Here is a 15445-nt window from a genome sequence, read left to right as displayed (position 1 = left end):
AGACAGGCCTGCAGAAGGCCAGAATGACTGTGGAGACTGGTTAAGAGGCTCCTGTTTACAGAGGAGATGGTGGCAGCCTGAACTAGGGTGGTATACTGGAGGGAGAGAAAAGTAGACGAATTAGAGAGATATTTAGGAGGCAAAATGTACCAGGTTTAGCGATAAGCTGGTAAAGGAAGGTGAAAGCGAGAGCGGGATCAAGGATGACACCTAGGTTTCTGGAGTTGAGTAAAGGAAGAGGTAGGAAACATTGGAAGAGATGCTGCTTTGGACAGGGAGACCATCAGTCTGGGTTCTTGATAAACAAGAAAGGAAGCTGAGCAGGCAACTGGATATCCAGGTCTGGAGCTAGAAGGGCTTTGGCTGTCAAATACTTTGGGAGCATTTATACAATCAAATCTACCTTAAAAGATTAAGATTTAATCACCAACTGAAGATATTAAAAGATGTGAGGAGATCTCTAAGCACCATTACAAAGAGAAGTTCCAAAAAAAATCTGAATTATGACAGCATCATTGGTGTAAGTAGATAGCTTCCCCCAAGTGACCATAAAGACAATAAAACTTAGAAGTTCTGAAAAGATATAAAATAATTAAAAATAATGATATACCTCCTCACAAAAGATTACTCGCTAGGGTTTAAAGAATCTGGTTTTAAAAACCAGCTTTACACTGCCTGTTACAGCCAGTGAATGCCATGGGTGTGGAGAAGCCCATCTTATGTTGACCAAAAGAAATGGGTGTTGAAGGACTTCCCTGGTGGCTCAGTGGTTAAGAATCCGCCTGCCAATTCAGGGGACACGGGTTCGGGCCCTGGTCCGGGAAGATCCCACATGCCGCGGAGCAACTAAGCCCTCGTACCACAACTGCTGAGCCTGCGAGCCACAACTACTGAGCCCACGTGTCACAACTACTGAAGCCCGTGTGCCTAGAGCCCATGCTCCACAACAAAGGGGAGACACTGCAATGAGAAGCCCACGCACTACAATGAAGACCCAATGCAGCCAAAAAATTTAATTAATTAAAAAAAAAATAAAGCATTGATAATAAAAATGGAGATTTAAAAAAAAAAAGAAATGGGTGTTGAAAACGTTGGGTGTTTACTGTGTGCCAAGTATCATTCTAAGCACCTTGGAATCAGTATATAAGCTGATTCAATCCTATTATCATCCACATGTTATAGATGAGGAAACCAAGTCCCAGAGAAGTTAAGTAACTTGCTCAAAGTGTCACAACTGGTAAGCGGGCTCTAGAGTCCGTGCTATGAACCTCCACAACAGAATCTGGACCGCAGGTCCAGGAGAGGAGGGTGAGGCGGCAGCTGAGGGGTGGGTGTGGCACCATGAGGGAATGTGGGCTGTGAGTACTATGTCCTGTTTACCTGTGGCAGAAGTCACACCCCTGAGTCAGAGCTCAGGCTGGGCTGCTTTGCTGCAGCCATCGTGGTGTATGGGTGTCCAGGCCTGGCTACTCAGGAAGGATAGGATTCCCAGCATTCCTAAGGCCATGGTCCTGGAATCTAGGGCCCTCCTTAGGCTGAGATGTCAGCTGGGAGTGGAGCAGTTTGAGAATAAAATTTGGGAAGCCAGCCTTACAAGAACACAGGGAAGTCGTATATAACAAGAAAAACTGAGGGCAGCATCTGCTCAAACGCCCAGGAGCCCACTAAAGATTGGGCAGAATGGGCGGTGTCACTGGCTTACGAAGTACGTTCGGGTGGGTTCTGAAAGAGTGTGAGAAACCCTGTGCCAGTGGCTGAGGGCCCGGGCCCAGGGAGGGAACTGGGGATTTGCACACAGTAGAATTAAGGAACGCTGGCTCTGCGTGGGGGATAAAGGAAGGCATGGAGGGAGTGGGGGTGGGGGTGGGGGGCGTGCCGCGACTTCCCCTCCCCAGCCCTCGCACCGCCTGGCCCTTTTCCCCCACTTCGCCATGGCTGGCATTCGGGGTCTCGCACCTCCACCGCCCACAGGCGTGCTGCCGCGGGGAGCGGCCTGACCGCCGCGTGACGCCTCAAGAGGAGCAGGGGTCTCACTATTAAAAGGGGCAACAGGCCTCGGCGCGGGCCCCAGAGCAGGCCCGCTCCTTCTGTCTACGGAGCCGGCCGCGTTAGCGACGCCCTCGAGTCCGCGGCGGGCACGATGCAGCTCCTGGTGAGGGTGCCGTCTCTTCCGGAGCGGGGCGAGCTGGACTGCAACATCTGCTACCGGCCCTTCAACCTCGGGGACCGCGAGCCCCGCCGCCTCCCCGGGACGGCGCGCGCCCGCCGCGGCCACACGCTCTGCACCGCCTGTCTGCGCGAGTCGGCGGCGCGTGGCGACGGCGGCGGGGCGGCCGCGCGCGCAGTGCGTCTGCGCCACGTCGTCGTGTGCCCCTTCTGTCGCGCGCCCACCCCGCTCCCGCGCGGCAGGGTCACTGCAGTCTCTGTCGACCCGGGCTTGTGGTCGCGCTTGGAGGCAACAGCGCGGGCCGCGCACGAATCTAATGGGGCGGGTGGTCCGGTTCGGGAAAGCGGCGATGTGGACCGAGAGGCCGATGACGAGGAAAAGGAGAGAAGGGGGCGGGGCCTAGGAGCGCGGGATGGCGTGAGCTCCTGCGGCCCTGGGCCCGGGTGCTGGCACCCGCGCGCGGGTGGCGGCGCCCGCTGCCTAGCAACGGTGAGGGGCCGCCGGGTAGGCAGTGGAGGGAGAGCGCCCCGGAACGCCGGTTCGGCTGCGCCCTTCCGCTGCCACTAACCGTCCTTCTTTCCCCCAGTGCTGTACTGTCCGGAGATCAAGGACTCGGCCCACATGACCCGCTGCACGCTGTAACCGCGGAACCCTGAAGCCACGGAAGAAGAAAGGTGGGAGCTGCATTCTCGGGGCGCGCTGTACTACAAGGAACTGGTACCAAGCCCACCCCCTGTTATATCCCGGATTGTCACGGATGAGGGAGGTGAGCCAAGGGCAGGAGGGAACGCCCTGGGAGGTGTTGATGCTGCGCTGGGTAGGCTCCTAGACGAATCGGCCCCATCTAGTGACTGTGCCAGCCTTGCATATTCAGGATGGAATGGCCCAGGGAGGATAGAAACGAAGTCTACGTTCCCGTGGGAAGAAGACAGACTATTTCCCTAGCTGTGACTTTGGCTTTTGTCCAGGGCAGCTCTGGTGTGTGGGAGCAACAGGTCCCATTTTAGCAATTCTGTGTCAATGATTTTAAAGTTTAAAAAAGATGGAACAGGAGAGAAGAGGCTGATTTCCATGTCATATTAATCTCACTTCTCTAGCACCTAAGAGAACTGAGAAGAATAAACCATACCCACCCTACTCCCTCCGCTGGTATGCCTACTAGTTTCCCCATTCCCAGTACTGTGTTCCTAAAATTGTCAAGACGCATCCCCACCTATGAAGTTAGGAGCCTCGCTTCATTTCAGAAGAATCTCCCTTCAACCTGTTAGGGCAGGTATGACAACGTCCAAAGGGCATTTATCCGAGTCACCTCATTAGGGCCTATCAAGGATAGGAGGGAGAGCCATTTGGCAACGGCAGTGAATTGTAAACTTTTGATATTATGTTATTTTTACAGCCACAAGGAAACACTGTCACTACTGAAAAAAGATGCTCATCATACAATTTTAAACTTGTGTCCCATATTTAGACATCACCTATTTCAGGGCAGGGGTTCAATTTAAAAGTCCTGTTCGTATCTCGTGATCGTAGAGTTACAGTCAAGGACCAGCAGCATCAGCATGACTGGGAGCCTGTTGGAAGCGCAAAATCTCAGGATTCCACTTCTGACTTACGGAATTAGACTCTGCATTTTAACAAGAATCCCAGGTGATCCATTTAAATAAAAATTTAAGCAGCACTGGTCCAGGTCCTAGACTATGTTGCATTTTCCCCTGAGTTAAAAAGGGGAACTTATTAAGAATAAACCTCAATTTTTCTATGTTTTTACCTTTTTCCTTTCCTTAAGTCTGAAGTCTCAGCTTAAATATTCCCTCTTTGGGGAGGTCTTTCTCAGCTTTCAATCTGGTGTAGCCCCCTCCCTCGCCCTCTGTAATACAGTGCCTTGTTTTATTTTTTCACTACTTTTATTTTCTGATACGTGTTTTGTTGGTGTCCTGCACTACAGTGTAAGCTCCATGACAGCAGTGACTAACTTGTGACTGTTGTATCTGCAAGGGCAACAGCAGTGTTTTTAACATGTACTCAATAAATGCTTGTTGGAATTACATTTTTTAATATAATAGCCTCAAAAATTGTCTGGTCTCTCAGCCTCTGAGAAGCTCTGGTAGTGAATACGTGTCAAGCTGTAGTGTCTAGCAGTTCAAATCTTTGGCAAGCTATGCAGGTCTGACCACCCCCCCAACTCCTTTAAAATAAAAAAGTGTGCTTCTGCAACTGGGAACTGAACCTATGAAGCTGTAGTGACCTCTACTGACTCTTGGCAGAACTAAACAAGCTGAAGGTGGAAAGGATGATCAAAAGGATGAATGGAAGGCAGTTCTGAAACTTATCAGGCACCCCTCCCACTAAACTTCTGTCCAGTAAGTCCTGCTCTCTCTCTGATCTCAACCTGAGGCCTGTGGAGGTGTCCTGCTGTCACCCTCCATCTCCGCTGAGCTCATCACACTGGGGTGAGGGTTGGAAAAAGAGCCTTGGAGTTGTAGCTGATGATCCAACAAATAAAAACGAGAAAAAGGAAAAGTCACAAGATTTAAAAAAAGAGAGAAATGGGTAATAGGAAATGGCAGGAAGCAACACCCTTTCTTTCCTCATCCCTCCCCGAAACCAAAGAACTCCCCCACTCAAAAATAACAGAGCACACAGAAAGGAAAGTATAATTTATATGTACAACCAATAAACCTGATACAGAAGAGGGGACTGGGACAGACCAGGAGTGGGTGTGAAGAGACCGGGAAAGGAGCAGCAAGAAAGTGAAGGGGAGCGAAGAGCAAGTGGGGGGCTCGCCATGCAAACTGCCACTCTCCCCAGCCCCTCCTGGGGAGGAGGATGTGCCCATGTCTCCCCAGCCTGCCCTCCACTATTTTGCTCTGGTCCCAAAGGCAAGGTGGTCCCCTGACTAGGCCCCCTGCCTGACCCACTCAAGTTTAGTCCATATCCAGGTCTTCAGGAGGGAGGGGAGAATTCCTCCAAGAACCTGAGCCCCAAAACTGGGGGCTCCCCCCACATCTGGCCCATTGTGTTCTCCGCCACCCTTTCTAGGTTACCTGGGTCCCTAGGACAGATTGGGGAGCTCCTCTTTGGCTTAAGGGAGTATCACCCAAATATTACTCTTTGTAGGGGTGGTCCTTGGTCCCTAGGGAGGGGGGAAGATTCCCAACACAAGATGCCGGTACGCAGGAGGTAACTGAGCCAGTGAACAGCGCCTTTATTCTGAGGCTGAACAGCAATGGACTCCCTCCCTTGTTAACTGCTCCGCCCTCCCTTTGGGGGGAGGTAGGGGAAGGAAACATGCAGCCGCCCCCTCCTCTTCCCTTCCACCCTCCCAGGGCTCACTGTCACCCCTCTCTAAAGTCACCCTCCTCTCTTGAAAGCTCTTTTCCCCACCAAAGTCCCTAAAGGCCGGGCAAGGCTAACCCCCCACTTCTGCAAGAGATGGAGCTTATGCTGCAGGAATAAGAACTGGGGAGGCTCCACCTCTTTCCTCCCCACAGCCGCTTACTGGGAAGCTGTGTGTGTTGGGCAGTGGGGGATACAGGTACTTGGAAGACCCTGCTAACCACCTCCCACCCAGACCTCTTCTCACCAGCACAGTCTTCAAAGCACGGTGGGAAAGGTGCACGGGGTGGAGAAGGACAAAGGGCCCTTCCTGAAGAGAGCTGTAGAGAGGGGCAAAGGGGCTCCTAGCCCAGTGGGGGCCCGAGGGGTGGGGAAGGCGGAGGACTGGCAGCAGGCCCCAGAGCCTGAGCTGGGGGTCGGCCTCGGGGACGGGGCCTGGGTGAAGGGCAGGCCTGGGATCCGGTCAGTCGTCTATACAGATCACCTCCCCGGCTCGGGGCTCCTTCCGATCCAGCCCGTCTGACACCAATGCCCCCACCATTTCCTTCTCCTTCTTCACCAGCACTGGAGGGCCGTTGGTGGCGGCTGTTTGGGAAGGGGGTAAGGAAGGGTCAATCCCTCCTTCACGTCCCATTGTCGACTGCTTCCTGACGACAGTATGTTCTTACTTCTAGGTCACCTCATGCCACATCCAATTTTCTAAGGTAGGGATGGGAAAAAAATCTCTCTCTCTGAGATTCCCCACTGTACACATGATGGAACACATGTTCCAACTTTCACCGGAACCCCCTTCCAATTTCATATTCTCTTTCTCTGAAGTAAACAGCTGGAGGAGGCTCAGGTAGGAGGTACCAAGCCACAGAACCACTAAAACCCTAGATGGGGTTTCTGACGATGGGAATGGAAGAGAAGTTAAGAAAGGGGTGGGAAAAAACAAAGTCCAGAGCCACTCCATTCCATAAAACACTGGATACTTCCAAGGAAGTGAGATGGGCTGGACAAGTAAAAGGGTAGCTGAGCAGGGATGAAGCTTGGAAAAGGAAGAATGCAAGAAGCAGGAGGCAGGAAGTCACCAGCTGACCTGTGATGAAGGACCCTGCAGGCATCTGGCTGTAATTGGCGCCTGCGGCGGCCAGGGCCCCTACGGGTGCGGCGCTGAAGGCCGCCCCGTACCCCGGAGGTGTAGCGTACGGACCCGGGGGGAAGGCCTGGAAGAGAGAGCGAGCCCACATTAGAGGGTCCACAGTCCGAGAGGAAAGCAGCTGTCGGGGAGACATCATGGGCCAAACTCCAGAACTACTGAGGGGTATCATACAGGCAGGGAGACTCGAGGCTGATGCTGGAGCAGGTCGTTGTTCCACACTGCACGGGGTTCTGAAGGAGGTGTTCGTGTGTGTGCGTGCAGGAGGAGTACCAACAGGGAAAACGGGAGTCGGGGGAAAGAGGGTTACCGGTGTGGGGTGCGGCTCCGTGCCCTTGCTGGCCAGCCGGCTGAGGATGCTGCGCTCGGACATCTGAAGGCGGGCTGCGATGGGGGGTATTCGGGACAGCGTGGCTGGCAGGCGGGTCACGTCTGCCTTCATGTCGCTCAGCAACTCCTCCAGCTGGTTCAGAACTGGGGCCCGGGCCACGGAGAAAGAAGGGCAAGAGGAAGACAGGGAAAGGGAGAGATGGAGCCAGGAAAAGAGACGAGGAATCAGATGGACAGATACGGTCAGAGAGAGAGAGAGAGGAGGGCACAGATGTCGAAGAATCAGAGACCAAGGAAATGAGAGAAGTAGAAAAAAAGAGCAACTCGGGGACAAAGAAAAAGTGTCAGGTAAAGAGGCAGAGAGACCAGATCACCACAGAGGACAGATGGAGAGAAAGAAGAAAGGAAAAGGGAATATGGAGAAAAGGTAGATAGGGGAGGGAGGACATCGGAAGACATGGGGGCGGGGAGTTGTCAGAACATCCCATACTGAAAGAGTGAGGTTTTGGGGTTGGGGATGATGGGGAGGAAATAGTCAGGAGGCGTGGGAGGTGGTAAGTGGTGTCAAAGACTTAAGGAATCAAAGTTTTAATATGTAAGGGGGGAGGGAGGTTAGAGGGTCAGCATTACAGATTCAAGGAATTAGAACAGGAGTCAAAGGGGCCAGGAATCAGTCACTACATCAGACAGGATTAGATGGTTAGAGGGCTTTAGAACTTAATCTATTATTATCAAGGTAAGAGGGTTTGGGAGGAAGGGTTGAAGGTCAAAGGGAAGTTTCATGGGGTAGGGTCAGAGGGTGGGACGGTGGTGGTCTCTGCTTCATGGGGTGAATGAGATGTGAGGAACGTGATTTGTGGGACCGGGGGTAAGGACTTTTGCGGACCATACACAGGCCAGGGCCCCAGAGAGGGTGCTATTAGCAATATGGCAGGTGTGTGGGTCAGCGAAGAAGTTCCGCCCTGTGGAGGGGACGTGGCACAGTCTCACGGAGATTGGGGGGTGGGAGGGAAGGTCCCTCCCTTAGGCACTGATGTGAATGCTCTTGGGCACGGATGAGGGGTGGCTGCACGAATCCTAGAAGCTAAAAACCAAGGGGGTACCAGGTGGGTCGGGGTGGGGTTAGAGGTCAGAGGGGGGTGGTTCAGAGGGTAAAGGGGTCAGAGGGGTGGGAAGATTTTGAGGGGTGCGGGGTGAAGACTTACGCAGCGTTGTGGGCCCTCCCCCGCGCGGGGCCGCCGCGGCCCTTACCCTTGTGCAGCACGGCGTTGGCCGGCTTGTTCCCCGCCAACGACTCCTTGGAGAGGTGCTGGTGGCTCTCGGCCAGGCACTCGGCCTCGGCGAAGCGGGCGTGGAGGGCCATGGCGGGGTGCGCCGGCTCCTGTGATAGGTTCAGGTAGGCCGCCCGCCGCAGCTGCTCCTCAATCACCAGCGCCTGCTCCAGGAGCTAAGGGCGTGGGGAGGGGGTGAGTGCAGGGAGCTGCCAGCAGCAAGCACGCAGCTCGGGGCTGGAGACCCACCCTGCCCTCACCACCGGCCCAGACCCCCAGCTCCACACCAATACTGACTGCGACCCCGATCCAGACCACAGTGCCAAACACTAGGTGACCCTCTGGTCTTTGCCTCAGGCATCGCCCCAACCCTCAAGGTGTTAACCTTGCCTACATTCCAACCAGATCTGGTCCCACTTCTGACCCAAGCCCCTCTTCAGCACTGTTCCTTTCCTCCCTCATCCTCACCTTGAATCTCCGGGCCAGGAACTTATTTTTCATCTCCAGAAAGTTCCCCTTATTGGCTTCAGTTTTAAATGGCTCGTTGATAATGGCAAACTGAGCATCATTCTGGATGTCCTGCCACCGTGCATAGCCATGGCTGCCAATGAAGGAAGTGGACCATCAAGGAATTTAACAGGGCTAGGCTGGGCTGTGAACACGCCTTCCTTTTGGCCTGGTCGCCCCAAAGCGTGGCACTAGGCCCCCTTCCCTACGTGTGGACTCATCTTCTCTGTAGTTCCCCTCTCTCCAGGTTGAAAGAACATTTTTTTTCTTGCATTTGTATCCAAGGATACAGGACAATCCCAGCCAGAAGCCAATAGTCATGTCTTCGGTGCCAGATCTCGTTGAGTTTCCCCGAGGAAATAGCTGCCCGTTCCTCATTCTGCCACAGCGTGTGGAGCTCTGAAAAGAGGACAGAAGATAGATGAGGCATTAGGAGTTTGTGAAGCACATCCAGCCCAACAGACTGGTATAGAGGAGCCAACTGAACAGTGGGGCAGGACTAAGGGCTTTTTAGGAGGAACAGGACAAGGTTAGGTGAGGGGTTAGGAATAAAACTAGTTACAAACAAGGTTCAAGTTAGGATTAAGAGTACAGGTGAGATCAAGGCAGTTTTGGAGTTAGGAGTACACTTAAGGAGGACCAAGGGCAAGGATCAGAGACAGCATGCACCATTTCATTGGCAGTGACTTGGAATTAAAGGCGGAAGGAGGCCTCAGGCCCAAAGAGAAACCCCGTGAGGATGAGCTAACCCCAGTGAGGAGCAGAGGGCAGTGAGAACCCCCCCACCTGTGAAGCCACCATCTGCAATATTGAACATGAACCGCGGCTTCTCTGCCTTCTCCTCACGTCGCCCGTTGGACCGCGGCTCGTCTCGAGGAGGCCCAGGTCGAAGCTCCCGGTCCCCTTTTACATCTTCTGCTACGGCAGACGGGGCAGAGCTCACACCTCAGGAGAGTCTCCTCCCAGGTCCCAAGACTACTCTCTGTAGTGTACTGGCCCCTGGAACAGCTACCCACCCAGGACCCAGGCAGTTGGTTCCCAAGACTCCACCTCCCCTCCCCTGATTCCCTCAGGGACCCAGGTGTCCGGTCCTTCCACCCATTACCTCTCTTGCCCAAATCCCCCGTCTCCCCCTCCGGCCTCTCCCTGTGTTCCTGTCCATCCATCGGCTTCTCCTCCCCCCTCTCTCCTGGCGTCGACTCTGTGGCTGTGGGAGGGGGTAGGGGACAGGAAGGGAGGATGTCACCCTCATCCCCTGACCCCAGAAGAGGGAACCCCCAAATTCTAAGCCCCCCATCACCCCTAAGGCCATGCACCCACCTGACTTCTCTCTGTCCCCACGGTACCCAGGTTCAGGCTCCATCTCTCCAGGTACCCCTGGCACCTCATCCTCTAGAGGAATCTTCCTTGGCTCCAGCCGTTCCCCAAGTGATGGGGCTGGGCTGGGGGTATCAGCCTAAAAGAGGACAACGGAATCAGGATGAAGTGGAGGCTTCTAGACACCTGCCTCCACGACTCTGCCACTCCCTCCCCTCAAAGGAAGCCAGGTAGCCACACACCTCTGTTTCCATCTTCTCCCCAAGTTTGCTATTCTTCTCTGGCTTCTCCTCCTGGTTTTCCGCTTCATCCTTCTCCAGAGGTGTCCTTATGCCATCTCCTTTCTCACTGGGAGCTGGAGTAGCTGCAGGGGTAAGGCGGAGTGAGGCAGGCGGAAACTCGCCACCCCAACTCCAGTCCCTCGGCTTCTAACGGACACTGGCCCCATCTGTCTCTCCCGCCATCCTGAGCCGATTACCAGGCTTTGACGTGCAAGGACTGTTTGCAGCAGAAGCCTCAGGAGTGGTGGGAGACGTTTTGGTAGGAGAGGAGGCTCTGGAGGAGCGCTTGGAGTCAGCACTGGGGTCGGGCATCAGCTCCGGCATAGACCAGCGCCCATTGATGTGCTCAAACTCCTGAACCTGAAGGGCGCGGGGGAGTCGTAGAGACAGGGATCAGCTCCAGCGCCTGGACACATAACAGGCTCCAGCGCTTCTCCCTGTCTCGCACCAGCGTGAGTCTGGGACTCAGGGACGAGAGGCAGAGGAGCACAGGGTCTAGGCGGCCAGCCTCCTTGGGTGAGGGGAAGACGGATACCTTCTTCTTGACGAGAGACATGACTCCAATGCGGGTCAACACTTGCTGGCGACTCAGTCCCTCCCGAGGGACCCCGTCAGCAAAGGTTTCAGAGCCGTCTGCCCCGGGCTCACAGAGATGGCGCATGAACAAAGACACATAGGCCCTAAGGAGCACGGGGGTGGGAGGTGGGTTAGGAGAGCCTTGGGGGGGACAGGGCAGTAAAGGGGGCACAGGGATTACTGAACCTGAAACTCCCGGGTGCCTCCAGGGGTCCTCCCCTGGGCCTCTCAACCTCACCATCACCTGTCCTCCAAATCCTAACTCCCCCATCTGCCCCTCCCCTTGCATTTCCACAGTTCCCTTGGCCTTGGTTACTTCATTCCTAGGCCCCATCAGTCAGCTCTTCATCCTTCCCACCAGCTCCCCCTGCCAGGTTATCGTGGTCAAATAAATGTGAGGCACGGACAGCCAAGGCGAGGCTCCTGTCTCAACTGCCTCTCCCACTGGGGAGGAAGCCCGGCCTCCCTGCTCTAGGCTCATCTGAGGGGAGGTGGGGCAGGCTGAGCCCACCCCCCAGGAAACTGAGCCAGGAAACACTGTCTGGCAGGGAGTACGGTGATCAGTTGAGTAAGGTCACATCATATGGTGGCCAAGAGGAAGGCAGTAACACCCCAAATTTTTACCCTTCCATCCAACTCAGCCCTGGATCACCCCCACTCACTTGAACTCTTTTTCTGTCTTGCCCCTGAGGTCCCGCACCAGCCACTGGGTGGTGAAGGCGTCCTGTGGTGGCATGCCCCAGCGCATCACAGCATTGAGGAAGGCCTTCCGCTGACGGGTGTTGAATCCCAACACCTGATGATGGGGGCAAGGAGGGAGTGGGCAGTGAATGTCCAGGATCTCACTTCTTGGTCTATTCTACCCTCAGTGACTCAGCTTCAATTTCCTTCATTCTCTCCTCAGGGGCCTAGGCCAGCTCTCACCTCAATGTTGCCCCCAACTCGAGCCAGCAGTGGAGGCAGTGGCTTATCCTTTTCGTTCCGGAGCTGCCTCTTGGACTGTCGACGCCCTGGGTGGGGAGATGGTGACCCCGGTTAGTAGAGCTGCCACCTCCTCCACCCCTCACTCTCTCCTAGCCCTCCATTCTCACAAGATACAGAACACAGGAAGGGCCTGTGTCGGCTCTGAGGCGCTTCTAATTTTCCTCCCGGTGCATTCAGAACTACTGACCCAATAGGTCCAAAAGAATCGAGTCATACTAAAAAATCAGTAGCACCTATATGATGCAAGCAAGATTACTGGTGGGAATGTAAAATGATGTAACCTTTCTTGATCTTTCATCTAGGTATCTAAGCCTGCATGGTTATATACTCCCAATTTTTACAGTGGCGAGATTATAGATATTTCTTCCTTTTTGCTTACCTGCAATCTTTACTTTTTCTACAAATGAGCATTTTGTATAAAAATAGTGGGCTTAATAGCCAATGGGAAGTGAAATGGGAAGAGGTGTGGTAGAAAGACAGGAAAACAGATGCCACCTTCAGGACGCTCATCAAAGTCTTCATCCTCCTCCTCTGATCCCACTGAGTATTCTGACTGGTTATCTGCGAGGGGAAGGGCTCAGTGGTCAGTGATGGCTCCCTGGGTAAGCCCAGGCTGGGGCCCTTCTGTCTGGACGCCTCCCCTCGGAGACTTCTGCACCTTCACTCTGGCCTCGGCCCTCCTAGGGATGCCGGATGACTGCCTGCAGTCTGACTCAGGACCACACACCATGTCCACTCACCCACCTACCTCCTGACTCCTGCATAACCCACTCTAAACAGGGACCCCTGGGTGTCCATCTGAGCCCTCTGCAACTGCTAGACAGCTGAGATCACCTGCAAATCCACCTGGCCTCCGGGTAGCTCCCAGCATCCCTTCCTAATCTCCTTCCACTTCGCAGGGAAGGCCCTGACTTCTAAGCCTCTCTTTTCCTCTAAACGCCCCCAGCTCCAAGCTCCTTCTCAGCACTTGGCCCTTCTCGGTTCCTCCGTCAGGGGCGGTCCTCACCTTGGTCCTCCTGAGCGGCATCGTTGTAGTTAACCTGCTTGCGGACCCTCTTGCCTTTGCCGAGGTTTCGGGCCAGGTCCTCCTGCTGCTGCTCGTAGTGGTGTCTCAGCAGCTTCTCCCAGTAGTCAGGGTCCACGTTCTCCTCCTGCTTGATGATCTCTCGTTCGATTTCCTCAATCTGAAGGGCAGCAGGACGAGCGCTGAAGGCCTCCCCTGCCAGTCCTGCCACCACGACAAAATCCCTACTCGCCTGTCTCCGCCCAGCCCTAGACCTCGGCACTGTGTTTAAGTCCTCTGTGTAAGTTTTCCGTACCTCTTACCTGCAATATGCTTCTCCTCCTCGTTATTTCCCTCTTTTCCAAACCTCTCCTCTAGTGCCCTCTGTGTCCCTCCCACTCTGACTCAGAAGGTTCCCTCCCGAGTTTATCACCGCCTTCTCTGCCTACGTTTTCTCCAAAGTCCAGTCTCACCCTTTAGACCAAGAAGTTGTTTGAGGTCCACTACCGCTCTTTGATGGGCACTGGGGTAAGAGATCAGATAAAAAACAAGAGCGAAGGGGGAGCCTCCAACTTCAAGGTCCGGTCAAGGACGTCGGACACCACCCTTCAGAGATGGCCCGGGATGGACAGTGTCTGGCCCCAAGCCTCTCACCTTGTCTTCTTCCCTCACCACGTACTGGGCCACCTTGAAGGAGCTGAGATACTCGTTCATGTTCTGCACATCAGTGTCCTCAGTTGCATCCTGGTTCCGGTCCAAGAGCCGAGCGATGGCCTCGTTGTCATAGTGAATCACACTGCTGTCCTCCTCCTTGTTCTCCCCTGGTGGAGTTGGGGAATGAGAGGGGACTCTGAGCTCTAACCAGAACCTCGGGCAGAACTTTTAGAGACATCAGAGGAAAGCCTTCCCCTCCGCTTCCTTTTCACGGGAGCTCTGGAGGAGAAGGCCCTTTTCCCTGGACGTCTACACAGGGATTTGTTGTTGTTTTCAACCTTACAGGTAAGGAAAGAAGCCAACCTTCCTCCAAGGATGCCGAGAAGAGATTTTCTGCAGGGGGTCTCAGAAGAGAAGTGCTCATAGACAGCAAAGACCTGCTTACAGGGAGCTGCAGAAAAGGCTCTCACCCTCATTTTCATCCTTAAACAGCTCCTCGGTGCCGAATTTGAGGATGTCGTCCAGCTCCTGCTTGGACATGGAGCCCGCCTTGGAGCCCAGCCCAGGCCGCACCACCAGATGTGTCAGCATCATCTTTCTCTTGGCCACCTGCGTGATTCGCTCTTCCACTGATGCGCGAGTCACAAACCGGTAAATCATCACTTTGTTGGCCTGGCCGATCCGATGAGCACGGCTGAAGGCCTGCAGGGGCCGGAAAGTGGGGGTGGGCCAGGGGAGTGGCAGGGGAGACACCCCCTACATGCTCTGGAAAAGAGGCTGACAAGGGAGGGTCTTCTACCCACCAAGAGGTTTATTTCTGACCCCAGAACAGACAGACACGTCTCCTTGCTCAAAGGGGCTCCAGGAGGCGTGTTCTCACCTGGATATCATTATGGGGGTTCCAGTCTGAATCAAAGATGATGACAGTGTCGGCAGTGGCCAGATTGATGCCCAGGCCTCCAGCCCGGGTGGACAGGAGGAAGCAGAATTGTTGGGCCCCCGGAGCTAGGAGGCAAGAATTAGGAAATCAGGCCTTTCTTGTACCCAGCAGGTCTGTCCACCTGCTCCTAGATGTTCCCTGACTGCAAACAACAATACCCTCAACTCAAAAGCCCAGGTGGCTAATATCCTCCCAGGCCAGCACCCTGCCATCCCAGGGACCTAGGCACAGGTTTCTTGGGCCTCCCACACCCAGCAGGGACCAAGGCACCCCTCACCATTGAAGCGATCGATGGCCTCCTGCCTCAGGGCACCAGTGATGCCGCCGTCAATGCGCTCATACTTGTAGCCTTCGTAGTCTAAGAAGTCCTCTAGCAAGTCTAACATTTTGGTCATCTAGAGCAAGAGAAAAGGCAGGAGTCTAGAACGACGAGGCAGTGGGATGCGCCCTGTCTGTTCTGACTACCTCTTTATTCTCTCTCAACCCCAGTCCTTACACTCGTACCCTGCCCTGTCATATACCCCCCGGAGCTGCTTCCTCCACCCCCAGCTCCTCCTGGGACATTCTTGTCATTCTCTCTCTCTTGATTTAAGACCATTTCTCCTAAGGCAGAGGTTCTCCTCTGACACCCATGACAAGGTTTCAGGGAAATCTATGAATCCCCTGAAAATCTGTACGAAATTGTCTAGTTGTGTGTGCAGTTTTCTGGAGAACAGACCCACAGCTTTCATCAGATTTCCAAAAGGTCTGTGCTCTCCTCCCTTCCCCAATAAGGTTAAGAAACAGTACCAGTCCCAGAGACGACCTTTAGGAGGCAGACGGCTCACCCTTCCCCTTCTCCCCTTTTGGCATACAGAAACTGGTCTACAACTTCCAACAGCCTTAATTAAGAACAGGGATCAGAGACCAAGATGAACTTAGCTACACCAGCAACTCTT

General features: G+C 54.3%; 2 protein-coding genes and 1 non-coding gene across 13 annotated transcripts in view; 1 reads left to right on the top strand and 2 right to left on the bottom strand.

Moving 5' to 3' along the window:
• Positions 1-2140: 2140 nt before the first annotated feature.
• On the top strand, positions 2141-4157 carry RNF227 (ring finger protein 227). The gene is given in 3 exon segments (XM_068531170.1): positions 2141-2537; positions 2540-2656; positions 2754-4157. Coding segments are annotated over 3 exon segments (570 nt in total). The 3' UTR covers positions 2810-4157.
• Positions 4158-4809: 652 nt separating this feature from the next.
• CHD3 (chromodomain helicase DNA binding protein 3) overlaps positions 4810-15445 on the bottom strand; it is a 25230-nt gene continuing 14594 nt past the window's right edge. For 5 of the 11 annotated variants that reach the window (XM_068530415.1, XM_068530419.1, XM_068530418.1 and 2 more), the window contains exons 21-40: positions 14785-14902; positions 14448-14572; positions 14038-14269; positions 13568-13734; positions 12917-13094; positions 12406-12471; positions 11851-11936; positions 11589-11722; positions 10886-11030; positions 10548-10710; positions 10312-10433; positions 10073-10208; positions 9858-9959; positions 9539-9670; positions 9043-9151; positions 8714-8846; positions 8180-8421; positions 6955-7118; positions 6585-6711; positions 4810-6088 (exon numbers count right to left, since the gene is read on the bottom strand). In XM_068530415.1, coding sequence (XP_068386516.1) covers positions 5848-6088; positions 6585-6711; positions 6955-7118; positions 8180-8421; positions 8714-8846; positions 9043-9151; positions 9539-9670; positions 9858-9959; positions 10073-10208; positions 10312-10433; positions 10548-10710; positions 10886-11030; positions 11589-11722; positions 11851-11936; positions 12406-12471; positions 12917-13094; positions 13568-13734; positions 14038-14269; positions 14448-14572; positions 14785-14902 — 2922 coding nt within the window. In that variant the 3' untranslated portion in view covers positions 4810-5847. The remainder of the gene's footprint in view (positions 6089-6584; positions 6712-6954; positions 7119-8179; positions 8422-8713; positions 8847-9042; positions 9152-9538; positions 9671-9857; positions 9960-10072; positions 10209-10311; positions 10434-10547; positions 10711-10885; positions 11031-11588; positions 11723-11850; positions 11937-12405; positions 12472-12916; positions 13095-13567; positions 13735-14037; positions 14270-14447; positions 14573-14784; positions 14903-15445) is intronic. The other 6 variants (XM_068530421.1, XM_068530425.1, XM_068530416.1 and 3 more) reach the window with 5 other exon arrangements.
• LOC137755675 (small Cajal body-specific RNA 21) lies at positions 11317-11456 on the bottom strand. The gene has a single exon (XR_011072067.1). It is a non-coding gene; the product is annotated as a small Cajal body-specific RNA 21 (non-coding RNA).

Source organism: Eschrichtius robustus, chromosome 20 (assembly GCF_028021215.1).
Source record: "Eschrichtius robustus isolate mEscRob2 chromosome 20, mEscRob2.pri, whole genome shotgun sequence".
In the NCBI taxonomy this organism is placed as follows: Eukaryota; Metazoa; Chordata; class Mammalia; order Artiodactyla; family Eschrichtiidae; genus Eschrichtius; species Eschrichtius robustus.
This window is presented reverse-complemented; position numbering and strand designations above follow the sequence as displayed.